Source organism: Bison bison, unplaced genomic scaffold (assembly GCF_000754665.1).
Source record: "Bison bison bison isolate TAMUID 2011002044 unplaced genomic scaffold, Bison_UMD1.0 scf7180017864265, whole genome shotgun sequence".
Lineage (NCBI taxonomy): Eukaryota > Metazoa > Chordata > Mammalia > Artiodactyla > Bovidae > Bison > Bison bison.
Window position 1 is genome coordinate 625,507 of NW_011494837.1, and position 21,940 is coordinate 647,446.

The 21,940-nt window shown below is 37.5% G+C and overlaps 1 protein-coding gene across 1 annotated transcript in view; it reads right to left on the reverse strand.

Annotated features, from left to right (window-relative positions):
* Positions 1-21,940, reverse strand: part of EPHA6 (EPH receptor A6) — a 1,018,858-nt gene that overhangs the window by 5,192 nt on the left and 991,726 nt on the right. Inside the window, exons 16-18 of the mRNA XM_010848390.1 lie at positions 13,959-14,152; positions 12,092-12,163; positions 195-344 (exon numbers count right to left, since the gene is read on the reverse strand). Of these exons, the coding sequence (XP_010846692.1) occupies positions 195-344; positions 12,092-12,163; positions 13,959-14,152 (416 nt within the window). The remainder of the gene's footprint in view (positions 1-194; positions 345-12,091; positions 12,164-13,958; positions 14,153-21,940) is intronic.

Genomic DNA, 21,940 nt, shown 5'->3' on the forward strand with positions numbered 1-21,940 from the left:
AGGATGAGATGGCTGGATGGCATCACCAACTCGATGGACATGGGTTTGGGTGAACTCCAGGAGTTGGTGATGGACAGGGAGACCTGGCGTGCTGTGATTCATGAGGTCGCAAAGAGTCAGACACGACTGAGTGACTGAACTGAACTGAACTGAAGTGGACATCTGAATATAGTAACAAACCCAGCCCCACTTACTCAATGCTCATTCTTGAAATCAGGTCAAAAGTTGTAAACCCCGCTGCCATGAAGTTATTCTTATATTGCCCCATCTTTATAGAATCCAGCCAGTCACCGACTGTCACGAACAAAGGATATTCGGGAACTTCACCAGGGGAGTCTGGTATTCTATAAGAAAAAAAACAAACAAGCATGGAGACCATTTAAAAACCAGCTAAAGCAAAAAATACCCAACTTTATTTTTAATTTTTACAATATTCTTACTTCAAATGTTTCATCCTCCATAGAACTAGATTTAAAAATGTTCCATCATATTCAAATCAGCCACTTTTATCTGGTCAGTTTCGCTTGTCAGTTTCTTTTGTCTTTTCCTACTTTTTGCCACTACTACCTCTTATACTTGAGGTGTCTTTAGAAAACTTGTATCTTGCTAAAATCTCTTTACTTTTTTCTCTTGTGTGAAATTGTGCTTTCAAATTTGAAGAAAAGCCCCCCAAAAGCTAACTAGCCACAGGCTATTCACTTATACACTTTCTGACCTTCCATTGATTTCATGCCCTATTGCCTTTTTCACGTTTACTATGAGAGCCCCTTCTCTTTTTAATGGTGAATTTATAGGTTAAGGCCTCATTTATTCTCAAACATTCAACAAGAATTTATTATTTATTAAAAAGTAATTTCTGTTGTCACAGAGCTCAATTTCATGAATAAGATTTACATATATCCAAGCATAGGGTAATACAGCCAAAAGCACAGACATTAATAAAACACAAAACTAAAGAAAATCAATGAAATTTGGGGTTAGCAAGAAAAAAGAATCTGCCACTGATGGGTCTTATAGTAAATGATATGGAAATCTGTGGGGCTTCCCAGGTGGCACTAGTGGTAAAGAACCCGTCTGCCAATGCAGGAGTCTTAAGAGACTAAGGTTCAATCCCTGAGTTGGGAAGATCCCTTGCAAAAGGGCATGGCAACCCACTTCAGTATCCTTGCCTGGAGAATCCCATGGACAGAGGAACCTGGTGGGCTACAGTCCATAGAGTCCAAAGAGTCGGACATGACTCAAGTGACTTAGTTCACATGCATGGAAATCTGTATTTCTGTTCCTAAGATCTGATGCAAAGGGTATTCCAGTTGGGGATATTTTTGAAGTTTTAATATAAAAATAATATAAAAGTGTTATTTTGAAAAGGCTAGTGAATGTGTGTATATATAGATACATATGTCTATATACACAAAAGTAGTTTTATACAAGCTAAAGTGAGATAGAATAAAAGCAGAAATAACCTTAGAAATTATAGTAAAAATAACTCAGAATTGTATATTTAAGACATTCTAATAATAAACTATATTGTTCACCTTACTGAAATACCTGAAAAATAATATTAAAAACATCTTGTATGGTGTTAAAAATAACTGATATGAATGCTTTTATAATAATAACAATAAATGTGCTTTAACATCCCTTTAGGATAATAAGTATATTATTTTGAAAATTATTAGGTCTAGAGTTTATATCAAATGATAAAGCAGTAACATTTTTTTTATGTTTGGTGTTTGAGTCAATCAGTATTTTCTAAGTAATAAAAAATTTCCCACCACAAGTAAATTACTGAATTATTTTTATATTGAATATTGAAGGATAATCCAATTCCCATTTACTTTGCTTTTAATTTTTTATAAAGTTTAAAGGATAACAGAATCCACAGAGACTTAACTAGAGCCATTTAAAAATATTTATATTGTGAATATTTTATTATAATAGTTTTCAAATATTATTCATATTTGAACTATTTCATCTTAAAATACAAACTAATAACACAGGAGCACATATGATAAAACCATATGAATAAGAATTCCTCCACTAAAGCAAAATGGCATATGCAAGTTATATAAGCCTAAAATTGATTTGTGCTGAGGTTTGACAGAAAACAACAAAATTCTGTTAAGTAATTATCCTTCAATTAAAAATAAATTAATTAAAAAACTGTATGAGAGTTGGAATTAAATTTTAAGGTCAATATATAAGGTGAAAATGGAAACTCTTGAACAACCAAAATTACCCTTTAAATCCTTTAAAAAGGCAAAAAGGCAAAGCACTCGCTCAGTCGTGTCCGACTCTTTGCGACCCCGTGGACTGTAGCCTACCAGGCTCCTCCATCCGTGGGATTCTCCAGGCAAGAGTACTGGAGTGGGTTGCCATTTCCTTCTCCAGGAGATCTTCCCAACCCAGGCATCGAACCCGGGTCTCCCGCATTGCAGGCAGACGCTAAATGACCCTTAAATCACCAGAACCTGGATCTTTATGGAGCACAAAAGCCAGAGATGTAATACATTGTCAAACAGCTTGTACACGGTATGACTCCTGAAGACCCTGAAAGTTGCCCCTTGGAATTATTTAGGACAAAGTTCCTACTAAAGACCTAAAATTCACTTCTGATTGTTCTTTGATTTTATATTGACTTCTATATTTCTGAACTGGATTCTAGCTGAAGATGGGCATGGGGTGAAGAAGGATGACAGGGAATTTCAGGGATTATTGCTCTTTCTACATAACTAAAATCTGCATAAACTAAATGCACTTGTGACTGTGATTGTCCAGTGTTATCGTCCATTTGGAGTCTGGTGACACTTCATAGTGACTCCTTTTTACCAGTACTTAATTCTGTTACCATATTTCCTATTTTGGAGGCTGTTAAGTCACATTTTATTTTCCTGTACTAAAAATGGCAATGCTATTTGATTATGGACTGTTACATTCTAATCAATATCAGAATGATTCAAGACAAAGTTTAGTTATGTTCAAAAGTTGAAAGATATCATGGCATCTACCAACAGGCACTTTAACTGTCGCTATATTTCTTAGTTTACTAGAGGTGTTTATATTAATAAGAATTATCAAATAAAAGTTTACATATAAATAAGAATAAAGGTATCCATGACAAATAGAGTTAAACAGGGTTTTAAATTGTGGCATTTCTTTGTTTTTAGTATCCTAATGTGCAGTATGGATCCAGAAGAGGATTCAGAATAGCTTTTGCACTATTTTCCTATATTTTCTAATCAGTTTCCTATGGAACATATTTCAGAGAATAGTGCTGTAGTAAGTTCACTGACCAAGTTTAATATCAAAATAACCAGGGTACACCTATTGCTAATTGTCATAAATAAAAACACGTACATTAGAAATCTGAATGTTCTATTTTATTTTTTTTTAATTTTTTTATTTTTTGAATCTTCTATTTTAAAACACTGTGGCTCTCATGTCTTTTAATTACTCATCTTAGAAATCTGTTGAAACTGAACAAAATTAAAAGCATGTGTTCAGGTGTTTCCATTCATACTCCTATGTACCATTCTTGATGCACAGACATAGTCAGATGATTTCCACTTCTCTCTCCCGAGAGAACTTGAGTTTTCACAATTCATATAATTGGTGAGTGGAAATATTATTTGCTAATTTTATGTCCTTAAAGGACATAAAATATAGAAAGGTCATAGAAGTACATTCTGTACACTAAATGACTTAAATGGCCAATTTGTCTGTTGAAAAGCAGCCTCTGTTTGCTCTTAGACTGTTTCAGTACTGTAATTCCTGTTCCCTCCACACATCTTTAGTAACCCAGTTACTCTTTGGCCTTTATACAACTGCATTGGCAGTTGATTTAGTAAGGTCAAGGTCCCCGCATTGTTCACAGCCACTGTGCAATAACTTTTCTTTCACCTTATCTTATAATGACGTTGAAAAAATGCTGTTATTTTCTGGCTTTGAGGGCTGGGTACCATCACCCTCACATGAATTCTCTGGAATATTACCTAATAAACAATAAATGCCCTTTCTTATCAACCATGTACAATGATAAATTCAGTCTGCTATTTGCTGAGCATGTAGAAATTTCTGCTATTTGGTGATTAGTGGGAGCTGTCCACCTGAGAAATGTCTTTACAGCAAAACCTGAAGCTACATAAAAAAACTACATATTGTAGAACAGAAGGTCAAAGGTCTACTACTTTCTTCAGAAAAATGAGGAGGGAGCAGAATTAGAGGAAATTCTACCAGGTATAAATTATGGTCAATTTAGATCAGAGAAAGGACTGGTGTATAGCTAGAAGAGGTAATGGTATAGTTTAAGGTACAATAAACATATTCTCAGTACATCTAAATATGTAAAAATTAATAGCACTGATAGAGCTGAAAAGTTTTTACTCTAACAAGCCCTTTGAGTTTGTAATAGTACTGGTATTTTAATTTAGAAAGTTCTTAGGTTATCAGTAGGTATCAAACTACCATTAAAAAGCAGGGATGTTTTTCTCCTCAAACCTTTTCCATATTTTACATTCATCATATAAAAATAAAAGTAATAAATCCATGGTTCAAAGAAAGTTATACTTTGAGAAACACTATTCCAAGGCAGGATCTTATTTTAATATGAAACTACCACATTCTTAAAGACTTTTCTCCCTTTACCACTCTAACAAAACTACTTCCTTTCTAGTTTTTGCCTTTATATATTAGCAGAGGTCTACAGATAGTGTCCATTCTATTTGTATTGCTGTGTTTCATATGTTGATGAATATTTTCCATGTTTCAATGGTCTTCATAGCTCATTTTCAAATGAGTATATAATATTCTATGTTTTGATGGTTAATAATTTGTTAATTCCCTGAGTTAGACTCTTAAATTGCTATCAATCTTATTAAATTTATTAGAGGTGATTATGTAATTATAAAGCATGTATCTTTATGCTTCAGTTGAATTATTTCCTTGGGAAAAGCCCCATAAGATGGAAGAATTTTAAGAGTCAATTAAAACTCCCTGAGGGCAGGAATCATATCTCATATCTCTTTCTATTTTCTGTAAGCCTTAGCATAATGCTGAAAGTACTAAAAGAATTCATTAAATAAGTGATGATTAAGATTTGAATATCCTCTGCAGAAAGGTTTGGTCCATGACCTAATGTGATGTATGATGAAGAATCTATTTTCATTTAACTCATTAAATGGAATAGTAAGAATCTATTGCTAAAATGGTCATCCTATTAATGAATATGCTGTTTATTTAGATTACTCCTTGTATCGCAAAAATGTTTGTTTATGTCTGTCTTTATAGGTTTCAACCCTGAATATTCACTGGAAAGACTGATGCTGAAGCTGAAGCTCCAATACATTGGCTTCTTGATGTGAAGAGCCAACTCACTGGAAAAGTCTCTTATGCTGGGAAAGATTGAAGGCAGGAGGCGAAGGGGATGACAGAGGACGAGATGGTTGGATGGCATCACTGACTCAATGGGTTTGAGAAAACTCTGGGAGACAGTGAAGGACAGGGAAGCCTGGCATGCTGCATTCCATGGGGTTGCAAAGAGTCGGACACAACTTATCAACTAAACAACAATAGATTTCAGTAGAGTGAAGGATAGGAAATTAAAGGCGAGTGAGACAGCAAAGGGTTAGGGGACCTAGGATCACAACAACATTTACTTTATTCAGTATCACTATTTTTACATGAGTTTTTCATCTCATGACCAAGGGACTACACTTCACATTATTTAGTGAATCCATAAAACAATCTGGCTTCCCTCATACTCAGTTGGTAAAGAATCTGCCTGCAATGCAGGAGACTCGGATTAGATTCCAGGGTTGGGAAGGTCCCCTGGAGAAGGAAATGGCAATGACTCCAGTATTCTTGCCTGGAGAATCTTATGGACAGAGGCAGGCTACTGTCCATGGGTCGCAAGAGTCAGACACAACTTAGAGACTAAACCACCACCACATAAAGCAATCTACTACACACACTATCTACCTATCTTTTGAAGGAAGAATTTATCTAATTAGATAAAAAAGGAAAACACTGCCCTCCCTATAATTAGGCCTGTCAACTTGAAAACAAGTTCAATTAATGAAAACTTTTGATATTCTTTAAAAATTTTAGAGTGTGATTTTGCACAAGATGTTATAAAAATCCTAAGTGCATAGAACCATGCCATAAATCTTGTGACTATTGCATGCTTGTGAGCAATATCTCTTTGTTCCAAATAATCTGACTCTCCACAGTGCTAAATTGGGAACATGATTTTTTTTGTCAGCCTTTTATTTTCAGTAAGTCATCAGGTTTTTTTATTGACATTATTTAATTCTCATAATAAGGCTAATAACTGGTAAAAAGTATGAAGGAATGAAATTCAAAGCAAATTTGAAAATTATGTTGTTCAGTTTAAAATTAGAGATATGTTTGAATATTAGGAAGGATAGATACAGGGTAGAAATAATATTGTTTAAATATTTCCCACATTCTGAGTAGAGTTCTTAGCATATGGTCACTACACTCTGAGTAACATCACTGGACCTCAAGGAAAGTCCATTTTTTATATGTAAATAATTCCCCGATGGCTCAGTGAGTAAAGAATTGGTGTGCAATGCAGGAGACAGGAGACTTGGGTTCGATTCCTGGGTTGGGAAGATCCTTTGGCGAAGGAAATGGCCACCCACTCCAGTATTCTCGCCTGGAAAATCCCATGGACAGAGGAGCCTGGCAGGCTACATTCCATGGGGTCGCAAAGAGTTAGACTTGACTGAACAACTAAGTACACACAGAGGGACAGAAATAGATTTCATTTCATATGTCAACAACAATTCATTGCCAGTGGTAATCAAAATGTGGTCTTAAAAAGGATACAGAGGCAGCATCTGGGCTCTGTGAGAAAGTAATGTTTGCCATAACAAGGAAAAGAAGCAGAGCAGATATTTGCCAACACTGGAAAAATTCAATCTACAAAAATGCCTGAGGATGTAATTCTGGAACTATGTTGCTGCTACATTTTCGTCATTTCTGTATTTTGTTGTAGTTACTATTTTCTTTTTTCAAGTAATGTTCTTCAAGTGGCTGAGCACTGCAAGAGGATGTTGAAGGAATATATAGACAATATGCTTCCTTCTTATTTCCATGACTGAGGGCATATTTATGTTCTATATCCTTGTATTTTCTTAGCAGAACATAAAATAACGGGTTGTGCACTGCTACAAATTCTTTTTGGAACTTTTATACACTTCACCTATGAAGTCTAAGAAGTCCAGATAAAATTTATCTGGAGATGCAAAAATGTATCTGTTTTCCAATAAGCATATTTCTGAAACTGAAGTACTGGAAATAATCTTACAATTTAGGATGACTGTATACTCTGTAGTGGAAAGAACAGGCTTTGCAGTTGGTAGCTCTCACTCAAATTCCTGACTCAATAATTACCTGCTGTGTGTTGTTGTTGTTCAGTCACTCAGTTGTGTTTGACTCTTTGCAACTCCATGGACTGCAGCATGCCAGGCTTTCCTGTCTATCACCAACTCCTGGAGCTTGCTCAAACTCATCTCCAATGGGTCCATGATGCCATCCAACCATTCATCCTCTGTCATCCCCTTCTCCTCCTGCCTTCAGTCTTTCCCAGCATCAGGGTCTTTTCCAATGAGTCAGCTCTTTTCATCAGGTGGCCAAACCACTGGAGCTTCAGCTTCAGCATCAGTCCTTCCAGTGAATATTCAGGGTTGATTTCCTTTCAGATTGACTGGTTTAATCTCCTGGCCGTCTGAGAGACTCTCAAGAGCCTTCTCCCACATCACAGTTCAAAAGCATCAATTCTTTGGCACTCAGCCTTCTTTATGGTCCAACTCTTGCATCCATTTATGACTACTGGAAAAACCATAGCTCTGACTATATGGACCTTTGTTGGCAAAGTAATGTGTCTGCTCTGCTTTTCAATACGCTGTCTAGGTTTGTCATAGCTTTTCTTCCAAGGAGCAAGCATCTTTTAAATTCATGCCTGCAGTCACCATGTGCAGTGATTTTGGAGCCCAGGAAAATAAAGTCTGTCACTGTTTTCATTGTTTCCCCAGCTGTTTGTCATGATCTTAGTTTTTTGAATGTTGAGTTTTAACGCAGCTTTTTTACTCTTCTCTTTCACTTCATCAAGAGGCTCTTAGTTCCTCTTCGCTTTCTGCCATAAGGGTGGTGTCATCTGCATATCTCAGGTTATTGATATTTCTCCTGGCAAGCTTGATTCCAGCTTGTGCTTCATCCAGCCCAGCATTTTGCATGATGTACTCTGCATATAGGTTAAATAAGCAGGGTGACAATATACAGCCTTGACATACTCCTTTCCCGATTTGGAACCAGTCTGTTGTTCCATGTCCAGTTCTAACTGTTGTTTCTTGACCTGCATACAGGTTTCTCAGGAGGCAGGTTAGATGGTCTGGTATTCCCATCTCTTTAAGAATTTTCCACAGTTTTTTTTAATCCACACAGTCAAAGGCTTTGGTGTAGTCAATGAAGCACTGACTTCTCATTTCAATTCCAGAAATGAGAATTTCTGGAATTCTCTTGCTTTTATTATGATCCAACAGATGCTGGTAATTTGATCTCTGGTTCCTCTGCCTTTTCTAAATCCAGCTTAAAGATCTGGAAATTCTTGGTTCACGTACTGTTGAAGCCTGGCTTGTAGAATTTTGAGCACTACTTTGCTAGTGTGTGAAATGAATGCAATTGTGCAGTGGTTTGAACATTCTTTGGCATTGCCTTTCTTTGGGACTGGAATGAAAACTGACCTTTTCCAGTCCTATAGCCACTGCTGAGTTTTCCAAATTTGCTGTGTACCCTTGGGAAATTTAGCCTCTTTTGAGTCTCTGATTTCTCACATGAAGGATGGAGATAAAAACAGGATTAAATGACATGACAGATAAACATGCCTAGTACAACGACTGGCTCATAGTAGGTTCTCAACAAGCAGCAGTAATAATTACTGTTGATAATGATGATAGTAATTTCTATCAGTATTAGTATTGATATTAGCATCAGTATTATTATCATATTGTGTCAACAGTTCATGTGAGTTGAATTTAGATTTTCTAATGGGTAGAAGTTTCACATTTCCTGATTAATACTTAATAGTCTGTCTTTCATCCACAAAGCTTTGCTTATCACTCAATTGCATTGGTTTTGGCCAGCCTGTGATTTCTCTGTCATGAGAAACAACATTATAAGTACTAGTTATAAAAATTAAACAGAATAAGTTGTCCATTACTTGGTTTATAAACAATTTAACAAGTGGGAATTATGGACAGCCTAGGCAGCACTTAGCAAGATGTTTTAAAAAATGTATGGAAGCATTTATATCAAATTGTTGAAAGTTATTGCCCTCAGAAGATAGCATTATAGGCGCTTTATTAATCGGATGGAAGGAGGTAGTACCATTTAGCCTTATAATGTTTACTTGAAGTTCTCTAAAGCAGATAATATTGATTTGAGCTTTTCCCTACCTTCATCGTTCATACATCACTAGAAATCAAGTGCTTGAAAGTTCAACAGTTGACTTATATGTACCAAGGCAAGTGGTGGTTCCAGTTCCTAAGAACTTAAATATTATTAAATCCTTAACTATGGCCCAGCAGGTAATGAGAATATTCCTTTCTGCATTGGCTTGGGTGAAATATGATCTCTGTCATGGACTGGTCCATCTGGTCAAATGCTGCCTTATTCTGAATGCTACCTTATAGCTGATGCTTTCAAGGAGCCCATAATCTGTAAAATTATCAGTGACATTCTGGTGATCTGGCGCAGGGACTGGAAGAAAGCGCTATTTTCCTATTGCACTGCAGCATTGTCCAAAATGGCACTGGCCAGCTTGGAAGGTTCTGGTGTCTAGAGGAAACAGGGCTAGAGCTTGAAGAGGTTGGAGAGTGAGTGTGTAGGACAATGTGGGTGGCGTGAGTGACAGCCACTTTGTACTATTGAACTATTGGGCCCCAGAGTAATTCTGGATCCCATGGTAATATGTTTGCTTGGGGTTGAGAGTAACTTTAAGATTGATCCTGAGGGTCAGGGGAAAGGGAATAGGGGTATTTCAAGGGGCCTGGCCAGGCACTGCTCCTATTGCCATTCTCTATGGAGCCTTGGCCTCAAGCTGGGTCTTTCTCCCAGGGGCTGGGGATCATGTGAAAGCTACAGATACTTTGAAAGGAAGTTATAAGGTATCATTGTACTGTGAATGAAAGTGAAGCTACCTTGAAATTCATTCATGAGAGGATGACTGCTTATATTACTAAGGGACTTTCTCAAATTATTTTTTACAATCAATTGGATTTAAGTCTATACTTATAATATCACTGCTGCTGCTGCTGCTGCTGCTGCTAAGTCGCTTCAGTCATGTCCGACTCTGTGTGACCCCAGAGACGGCAGCCCACCAGGCTCCCCCGTCCCTGGGATTCTCCAGGCAAGAACATTGGAGTGGGTTGCCATTTCCTTCTCCAATGCATGAAAGTGAAAAGTGAAAAGTGAAAGTGAAGTTGCTCAGTCGTGTCCGACTCCTAGCAACCCCATGGACTGCAGCCTCATCTATATATCCATATACTTTCTTGAATAGGAGAGAAAGCAAGAAGACTGGGGATTTCACAGAGCTCTGAATACTACCATGGGGGTGTGTCAGGCACAAAAAAGTCAGCATTATTTGGAATGGCTGTTTCAAATAATAAAAGCCTTCTCTGACCAATGATATTTTCTATTGGGTATACTGTCTTTTGAAAGAAAAATTAATGTTTATGAAATTTCCAGTATCACTCATATAAAATTATTAAGCTGTGGGTTTCAGCCTTCCTCCTCCCTTTTCATCACCTTAATTTTTTTCCCCTATTACTACACTGTCAAGAGAACAGATAAAAGCTTCTTGGGTGAATTCTTGAGAAAAAAAGCAATTAGAGTGGAATAAAAACCATGGGGACGTAGTGGGTGAGAGAGTTATGTCAGTGCAGGAATGTGAGAGACACTTGGAAGGAGGGGATCGTAGAGAAAGAGGTACAGGAGAGTTTAATAGGAGCTGTTGTGGATTATGCTCTTAGACGCTTTCACCTTTGAGAGGTACATGGCAGGACAGACTGCAATTCTATGCTCTATCGCATCTCCTTAGTCCAACATCACTCGGCGAAGGGAGACTAGGCTTTGGAATTTTTGGGGTGGAGGGGCAATGTCACGGCTTTGTAAGCATAAAACAAACCAGGCATCCTGTTGCTAACACTGCCGTCCTTCAACCTACCACATCTCTTTTCCCCAGGCAGTCTCAGTGCTCTAGGATCAGGGTAGGTGGATGGCACTGGGAGTGAGGGGGTAGAAACTGGTAACTCACTCAGGCTGCTTTGAAAACAAGAATGCTGATAAAGGTTCAGGCATGATACCTGTATAACTCTGGTTCCTTTTGTTTCCCAACAAAAGTACACTGAGAGCAAAGTCTGTAGCATATATATCTTTGTCAGAAACAAGGAGAGCAAATCAGTCAGAAAGACTTCCAATTGGATCCCCAAAGATTAGAGTTTAGAACTCAATTAAAGCTGCTGCTGCTGCTGCTAAGTCGCTTCAGTCGTGTCTGACTCTGTGCGACCCCACAGACAGCAGCCCAACAGGCTCCGCCGTCCCTGGGATTCTCCAGGCAAGAATACGGGAGTAGGTTGCCATTTCCTTCTCCAATGCATGAAAGTGAAAAGTGAAAATGAAGTCTCTCAGTTGTGTCCAACTCTCAGTGACCTCATGGACTGCAGCCCGCCAGGCTTCTCCATCCATGGGATTTTCCAGGCAAGAGTACTGGAGTGGGGTGCCATAAACTGCTAACTTTCTATAAAGCCCAGTTCCTGGCCTGCCTGTGATGGGCCATCACGGAGCCTGCCTTTCTCTGGCCTTACTGCACACACCCCGTTAAACCACAATGCCTAACCCTCAGACACCAGCCCTCATATGGAATTTAGCTCTGGATCATTTGTACTTTGTGGTATCTTCTTATCTTAGATTCTTTATCATTATTTTCAATATTATGAACATTTATTATCTTGGAAAAGCAGGGAAGAATTCTTTTTTTCAGTCTGCTTTTCTTCAAAAAGAAAGCTCTTACCTGCCTGCTTCTACAGTCATAGAACAGTCAGAGAGTTCCGCTGGCGGGCACTGGCTGTGGAGTCCATTCACCCTGTAGCGCAAGATGCCCAGATTAAATCATTTCAGACTCAATCCACATCCTAGCAGCGCTTTCTCCCCAACATTAAAGCATACTTGTCTCTTCAATAAAACATATAAAAACAAAGCCCATGAAACACTTTCTCCAACTACTTCTCTTTCTCTTCAGAGACAGATTTTCTGAGAAACCAGTACTGGACGTGGTACTTTGTATTGTTCGTCTCTCTGACCTCACGTTCATTCCTCCCCATCGTGTCTATCTTACACAACGTTACTGAAAATGCACTTGCAAAGGCCACCCGTGCATTCCTAAGTGCATAGTTGTTAAATCCAATGGACACACTTTGTTTTTATCTTACTGGTGCTTTGTGGAGGCTGGGACACTAAACTCCTTGGAACTGTTTCCCTTTCTGGCTTCTACGGATACTGCTCCTTCCTACTTTCCTCATTACCTGTCTGATTGTTTTTTCTCTGTCTCCTTTGCATACTTTTCTCCAGGTCAGTTCTTAACTCTTGGTGTTCCAGAGGGTGACATTCTTCCTGTTTCTTTGCCCTGACCTTTCCTAGTTGGGCTTGCTGCAAACATTTGACAGCCCCTGCTTCCAGTCTTGTTCCTTGTTTTACACTTTCAGTTTAAATCAGCCCTGGAGTGATGTTTCAGAAATGCAAATGTGATCAGGCCGTTCTCTTGCTTAAAATCCTTCAAGGGCTGCCCATTGCTTTTATGATAAAATCCAAAGTGGTACCCCCACCCTACCCTCCCCACTCCAGCTTCCTGTGCTGGACTGCTTGAGGGAAGACGGCTAGAGTAATAGTTTAATCTCTAGCTATTTCATGCTTGGCTTCACTTTACTGAGGCTGCCAATTAATGATTTAGAGGTGAACTCTTCTGCGCTCTGCTGTGAACTGAGGCTTGTTTTGAGGAGTCCTTGAAGAGCCTTTGGCCTCATTGTCACTCAAACTGGCATTGACTTGAACTTCTGACCTAAAGCTGAACATCTGCATAGCCCATTGGCCATCTCCTGAGTCAGGAAAGAAAGCTTTGAACGTGCTTTGGTTATGTTTAAGTCCAATTTGGTCTAAATTCAGAAATGTATTTTCAACTTGATAGTGTTTTAAATGTAGTACGTTCAGACATAGATGGTAGTGTGTTTTTTTTTTTTTTCCCCTTTCTACTCGCCCTCTTATCATTGCTTTTCAGAGAGAAGTGAGTAGATCTTCTCAAGTCTACTGACTTTTATAAAATGGGAGATGAACTCTTTCATTTTCTTGTCTTGTCATCTGTCTTTTTCTGGTTTTAGCAATGGAAAGTAACAACAGCTGGATGTGATCATATCAGCAGGAAATATCCTTGCTCCTGACTGATTCACAAATTGCCCCTGTCCTGCTTGCCATTTCAAATAGAGGGACAGAATACTGAATGAACATGAAAATTAAAGAGGCTGCACACACACACACACACACATGCACACACACATTCTACTTATAAGGAAAAATCAGTAAATCAAGAAAGGAATTATAAATACTATAGACCCACACAAGGAAAAGTATTTAAAAAGGGATTCATAAAGATTAGATATAGAGAAACAGAAAGGGGGAAACTGCTTTCTTGTGGAAAAAAAATCATTTAAAAAATGTTAATAAACTGCTTTTTCAGCTGATAAATATGGCTTACATAAAATATCCTAAAAAGTAGACAACCAAGACAGTTATCAAGGCAAACTTTCTCCTCTTTATCTGTTAGTCTTATCTGCAGCCTGAAAGAAATCATGATTGTCAAGGGAAAAAATCAACATTATGCGTCTTACACAAGGATGTCCTCTACCAGGGTGTGAAGGGCACTGGGATTGCGGATCAGTTTGTCAAGGAAGCTGACAATGTCAGTAAATTTTGGTCTGTGATTTCTCTCCTTCTGCCAGCAGTGGAGCATCAGCTGGTGTAGAGATGCCGGACAGCCCATGGGAGCTGGTAGTCTGTAACCTTCTTCAATGGACAGGATGACCTAAATGCAAACATACACAGTTATCCTCTTACTTCTGGGGACAAACAATACATACACTAAGTTATAATTCCCTTTATACAGGAAGTGGAAACCAAAACGTTGGTAAGCATGAAAACTACTTGTGAGTGCATGTAGTCTAGACAAGGATAAATACAAAAAATGTGATCAAGAATTACAAGTATCTTCATAGCATCTGCTGACTCCTCTTGAGAGGAAAAATATGTTTTTTAAACTTGTGGTATAGAGATGAGAGGTTAAATTTCATCACAATGTCCAGAAATAGTTTTTGTGTGATTTAGCTGGAATGTCTCAAAACCCAATTAGGACATCAGAAAGTCAGCCTAATATGGATGCATTTAGTAAAAACCATATGTGACAAATGTTATAAGTAAAATTGTACTTCCTAAATTCCTGAATCACTTTTTATTCTTTTCTAATAATGTCAGTGCATATTCTTTTTGCAGCCATCCTTCCTTCTTTCTTCTTTATTTGCCATTTAATTCCTGTTCACTTACTTCTGGCTTTCCCCTAGTCTCACACTGACATGATTATGAAGTCCTTCCAGAATTTCTAAGGTAATTTAATCTTCAAAATGCTATCAGTGTTCAGTTTAAGACCACAGAGCAACAGGACATTTAGCCTGAGTATCCTCTGGGCTAGCACTGTGTAACAGAACTTTCCATGATGACAGAAATACTCCCTCTGTTCAGTGTGATAGCAAGTGGTCATGTGGCTGTTGAGCACTTGAAATGTGGCTAGTAAGACTGAGGAGCTGAATTTTACTTCCACTTAATTTTAATTAATTGACCTCACATTTTAAATAGCCACAGGGGCAAGTGGTTACTATATAGGACAATGCAGCTCTAGGGAAAGGAATCTCTTAAGAAGCCAAAGTTAAGAGTAACAACAAGATGACAGTAACAATAAATTATTTTTTTCGTACTTAAGAAATCACATCAAGATAAGGTAAGATATTTACTATTTATCTTTTTAATATATAATCCACTGGAATTTCCTAATCATGCAGTAAAATTGACCTGGAATTTATGTAGTTTATTTTTAAATGAAGAGTTCAAAAGTATTCATTTAACTATTCTTACATTATCTCTGGGGAAAAGACAAAAGAAAGGGTTTATTTTCTGTATTTTTGACATGGGAAAATTGAGGGACAGCCTGATATTTACAGAGAAGCAATCTCATCTCTTCCCCACGCCAACAATAAAAATACAAAAATGCAAATGTAAATATTGTTATCAATGTTGTCTTTATTGTAGCACCCTCTATGCATTTTCACTTTCTATAATTAAAAAAAACTCATTTTCTTTTTTATGTGACACCATTTGACATGACTCTAAGATATCAATAATTTATGCTAGAAGTAGTCTGTAAAAAGAAGCAATAATAGGCTGCAGGAACCTCCTCTTAATTGTTAAGCTTAGCTTTTTAGAAATAGGTAATTTTTCATAATCCCATCAGTGTCTGTGACCAGAACACTTTAACGTATCAGAATATTAGCTTTTTTTCCTGTTCATTGTATATCTATTATTAAATATGATGCTTTTTCTTATCTGTTTTCTATTTTTGCTACTGACTAGGCCTGAATTTTAACACATTTTGCAACACATTTTAGTAAAACAGGATATGTATAAAAATGCTTATAGTGCATCAAAACTACTGTGGATAGCTTTAAAAAGTAACTAAGAAAAACAGGATAGAATTCCATTATAGAAAGACTTTAAAATCCCACCCCAAGAGACCTCTCTATGTAATTTCAGAGTTACCTAATTATAAGTGCATAGAATAGATGACAAGTGAAGTTATAGTCTGAGAAAAAAATTAGCTGCCTTTATTAAGTATCATGTGCTAAATGCTTTGCATGTTTTTATCATTTACTGCTTAAAATAACTCAATATGGTAGTTATTATTATCCTTATTCTTAAATGAGGAAATTTAGACTCAGATAAGTTAGGGAAATTGCCTAAATTCACACAGCATAGGCAGCAGAGCTGAAATCTGAACTTAGTTCCTTATAGCTTCCAAACGTGTCCTCTGGCTAGTCCGCAGGAATGCTTTTCAATTCTCATGAAAATGTCTTCCTCTCCTGTTTTATACCAATTGTTTTATATCAATTTTAGGAGTGATGATTACCATTTTATCTTTTGTTGTATATCTGCTAACTGGACTTCAAATCCAATCCTAAGTTTTGTAATAAGGATAAATCAAAAACATATTTACTTCCTAGTTTGCAAAATGTAATCTCTGGCTGAACAGAGTAGTTTCTGACTGCTTCTGAGTCCTGTACACATTTCTATTATTGCATCTATTACACTGTATTATAATTTTTCACCTGCTTCTTCTCAGGTGAAATATACTTGAAAGCAGGAATTTCATGTCTATATTTTGTATATTTATCCCTACTTATGGTACCTGATGCATTAATTAATGTTATTGACCAAAACAAAAGCTATTTGAGGAAATTTGGGGGTTTGTCTTGATATAGGAGCAGACTCTTAGAAAATCTGGAGTTTCAACTACCCAAGAGGGAGTCAAAGCAGAAGCAAGTCAGCATTTGAAGTGCCTCAGAAAGAAATATTCATAAAAAATTGGGACATCAAGCATTATTGTTCAAAATGATCTCCTGATTTCTCTCTGGTTTGGCTGGACAATGAGTGAGACAGGGTCATGTTCTTCTCTAAGATGAAGGCATTGGACCCAAAGTCAGATTCCTGTAAAGACTGGTGGCTTTTTCCTCCTGTCCATAAGGTTTACTGTTTCCCATGACCCAAACATCCTTAGCTGCTGGAGAGCTGACTTTTCCAGACAACTCCTATAAACAGTTGACACCCAAATCCAGATTGCTTGGTGCCAAGCAAGCTGTCTATTCTCTTTTGACAAAGTTGTTCTCATGAGTATCCTGTAGGAAGAGACAGTGACAAGAAAGTGGGGTCCTTCACCTGGAACCTTTATCTACAATGTGTTAAGCAAGTGTCTAGTCCCACCATGCCTTTCCGTGGGGATACTGGGAGACTTGGGGACTCATGACATTTCTCCTTGCTGACCTCTAGGTTTAAAGTTTTCCCTGTTCTTTAACTTGTGACTTTGTGAAATTTGTCCTGAGCCCTGGTTCATGACAGATGTCAGTCATGAAGGTCCCACCTTAGAGGAAATGCTAATAACAACAACAGTGACAATAGTAATTACTAACAATTATTGAGAGCTCTTGACTACTTCCAGGTGCTATTTCTAAATGATTTACATGTGTCAACTCTTTTAATCCTCACAGTAATATTATGTGGTAGGTACTATTTTTATCCCCACTTTACAAACAAGGAAAGAAACATAGAGAAGTTCAACTGGCAAACACTACACACCTAAAAGTTTTGAATTAGAAGGGAGCTAGAGAAGAAACTTGAGCAATATGATTCAAAAAATGGTTTAAAGATACAACATATTTCTAATGGATTTTTTATTTATCCAAAGAGATAAATATTCATCATTTAAAATGTACTATTAACATACCATGTATAAGGGATAGCATATTGAGTAAGAAACATCTCTGTCTTTAGGAAATATATAATCTAATGAAGGTGACCAAGGAGCTAGAGAAGAAACTTGAGCAATAGGATTCAAAAATGGTTAAAAGATACAACATATTTCTAATGGATTTTTTATTTATCCAAAGAGATAAATATTCATCACTTAAAATGTACTATTAAACATACCATGTATAAGGGATAGCATAATGAGTAAGAAACATCTCTGTCTTTAGGAAACATATAATCTAATGAAGGTGATCAAATATATAATCTAATGAATATGGAACATGCCATGTAGAACAGGGAGTCATGGAAATTTGTCAGAAGAGAACCTATCTGAGCCTTTGGGAGACTTCTCAGAGGAGGTGAACTGAATGTAGAAGGTAGCAGGGTCCATGAGATTAGATGGGTCTAAGAGAAGAGATGTGATCTAATTAGGGAATTGAAGTAGATTTCTGTAACTAGACCAGATTCCTCAAAGAGAAGAATGGTGAGATTTGAGGCTGGAAAGTTAAGTAAAAACTACGTTTCTTGAGATCATGAATGATTTTTCATGCTATAAATACAGACTTTATGCAAAGGGGAGAAGGGTTTTGGCAAGTAGATGGCATTAGATTTGCCTTTTGGAAGCTCACTCTGGCTGTACTATAAGAGTGGGAGGACAGGGAAGGCCAGGAAGGAGGCTTGCAGTGATCCAGGCAAGAAGTCAAGATAGCCTTAGTTGAAGCAGAGGCCATAGGGTACAAGCAGTAGATTGACTTGACAGGAATGTAGGACTCAGGTGAGATTAGACAGGGAAGTAGAGGGAGAAGAGAAGATTGACTTCTAGGGTTTTGGCTTGGTCAAGGAAACAAAGGAGGAGGAGCCATTTTGGGGCTGGAGTGATCATGAGTTAAATTTTCTATGAGCTTTCTGGTTTCTGATTCAAGTTAAAATATGAAACTTTGAGAGCTTATTATATGTCAATTTCTGGGCTAGGTATTTTAACATAGCTTACCTTCTATGTGAGTGTGGTTATACATATTTTGCAGGTAAGAAATCTGAAGCTCTAACTGATGAACAGATTGTGTCAGATTCACATAGCTAGTAATTTCCTGAAGACTGGACCAATATTATCACCTTGGTAGCCTCTGAATCACGACAGTGGTAGAAAAAAACCTGTCCTGAGTCTTGTGCTGCATTCCAGACTCATCCCCTAGAATTAACTCTTGAGCTTCTCGTAGACATTTACACACTCCATGCTTTCACTCTCACCCACTGCTGATGACTTTCATTCTTGTAGCTCCGGTTTGGCTTTCTCTCAAGATTTCTACATCTACTGTCTCTGGGATATCCCACTTCATAAAGTTGTCATGCAGGTGACATGATTTTTTTTTTTTTTTCTTTTGCTGTTGTTCAAAACTAACCTTGTTCCTAAGTTTGGCATTTCTGTCCTCTGAAAAGGGTAGCATTCTTTTTTCAGTGATTTAAGTTAGAGATCAGTGGGTCCTCTAGGCTTCTGTCTTTCCTGGTGCTCAAAACTAACTTAGATGTTGATTTAAAGTTCATATACTTTAAATACAGCCCATTTTCAAATCCTCTTTTCAAATGATTTATTTTTCATTTTGATCACTGCAACAGACACTTAACTAGTCTTTCTGTCTCCCCTCTAATTCCCTCAATAACTCCTGCAGTGCACCTGAAGCAATCCTGCTGATGTGAAACTGTGATCACACTCCTTCCATATCTGGAATTCTGCAGCGGCTCACTATGACCCAGGTTTTCAATCCTCACCTCTGGCATGGTCCTGCTTCTCCTCTGCTTTGGCCACAAAATACTTGCACTCTCTGAGCTGGGCAAGCCGAGTTCAAGAGCAGGAACTATTTCTTTTTTCCATGAGTTCCCGGCATCTAAAACAATGCCTTGTCAAACCAAAGAGTGAACTTCACTTGTCATATATGTGATCTATGGCAGCTGTCTATTAACCTTTATCCTCATAAACATGTCTTTTGTGGGAAGTTTTGTTTTATAGGCATTTCTGGTTCCCTACTTAAGAACTGACAGGCAGCCAGCAGCATATGGAGTGCTTTGTCTAAAAGACTAAATGAGATTTGTTTTAGGATATGAAGGGGTGATAATTACTAGAGAGAATTTTGTTAGTAGTATGGTTTTATGATAGTTGTAGGCTGTCATCCTTTGGAGAAGAATTATGCAAGGTTATACCCTTATTTTAAAGTGTAAGAAGAAAATTAAAGTGAAGTGAAAAAATATGAAAATGACTGCAGTGATAACTTCTGTGCAGAGGTAGAAGGAATTAGATTTTGTCAGAAGTTATTATCTAAAACCTGGTGGGTTATTCTAAATAGATCATACTGGTTCCTCATCATTGACACTACAATTTTTAGCATCCTAGAATCAACACTAGGCTCAGTTGGGGCACGTAGCAGACTGTTCTGCTCTTGTTGAATCTGATGAGTTTTCCAGTTGCGCTGAAGGTTTCTGAATCAAAGAAGACAATGTGAACCTTTTATTAAACGAGGCAAACAAGGAGCAGACAGTCAATAGGAAGATACTGAGATATCCCTGAACAATGCCATTGAACAAGAAATGTTTGGGCTGTGCAGGTAATCCCATTTTTATGTTATAACACTGCTCAATATCTCTCAAAGAGAAGCACAGTGAATTTAGTTATTCATACTTCCTTTTAAAACAAACTGTCTCAAAATTTTAGCAAGGGCTTAAATGTACAATAGTAAATGGAATGTGAAATGATTCTATTTTTGTCTTCTCCCTAAATATTCATCATGACTTTGTGGAAAATTTGTAATTTCAAGTTGAATGTGGATGGTGAAGCAGAGTCCCAGTATATCCTTACTTTTCGTGAGATGATTACTTAGAGATATGAAGACATTCAGATTTATAGAACAGTAAAACTGAAAGCCCTGGCAATGTAGTTTTCTGATATGCAATTTAAAGGTTGTGACTGCACAGGGAAAAGAAGGAAAGAAAAAAGAAGGGAAAGAAGTGGTTATAAGTAAATCACATTTAAAATCTTATCCCTACTCTCTTAGTCAATATTTTTCAACATACAGAAATTATAATTCAGTGGAAAGCAATCAAAACTCAAATGAAAATCAGTGTACACTGAAAAAAACAAAGGGGGATAGAGTGGTGAACATGCCGCTTGATGGCTTATCAGGTAAAGAATCTGCCTGCAATGCAGGAGACACAGGAGATGTGGGTTCGATCCCTGGGTTGGGAAGATCCCTTGGAGGAGGAAATGACAACCCACTCCAGTATTCTTGCCTGGAGAATCCCATGGACAGAGGAGCCTGGTGGGCTACAGTCCACAGGGTCGCAAAGAGTTGGACACAATTGAGAGACTAAGCACATAAGAGTGGTGAAAGAATAAGATACAGACAGAAAACACTTCTTCTGAGGCTAATTTATAATTTGTAAATCACTAGGGCATGGAAACATAACATTTCCTTTCTAACTTTAAGATAAACAATTTTTTAAAACCCTATACTTCAGACAGTTCTCCAATCTTATTTTACGGAAGTCTCAATAGAATGTCAAGGACCTATAAAAATGGAGAATGTTCATCCTCAGTAAGACACCGGTCAGATTGCTGAATGAGTGGACAAAATGGGGGACTATAGAAAGTGTAGCCCTCTTATAGATTAAAAGGTTGCTGATGATATGTTTTATGGTTTGGAAAATCTTCCGCCCTAACAGTTGAAAGTCATACTTCTTGAGACTGAGATAATTAAAACTTTCTATGCAACTATGCTTCAGTGTGTAAGTAGTGGAATGAGCATTAGTGAAGGAGTCACATGAACTGCCCTGGAGTCTGAAATGTCACTAACAAGCTCTGTGCTTGGGCAATTCTCTGTCTCCTCATTAAGAGAGAGAGAGAAAAAAAAAAAAAAAAAAGAGCCTGGATTCAGTGCTTGTGACAGTGCCTTTCAGCTCAAAAAGCTGTATTTCTAGGGTCAGTGAAACTGAAGGCTTAATTTACAGGATCTCTGGTAACATCTCTTGATTTCAAAGTTCTTTGACTGCCAAATCTAGACTTGGCATACCTTGAAAGGACTGTTTCCCACAGAGCTCCAAGTGTAGGGAGACAAAAATCCAGATGGGCCAAAGTATATCATTGTAAACTAAGATTGGGAAGATTTGGCAGGCCAAGATATTCTTTACTAGGAAGGTTCCCACCAACAAAGTATATTTTTTGAAATATAAAAACAATGTAAAGACATATTCCAAATCA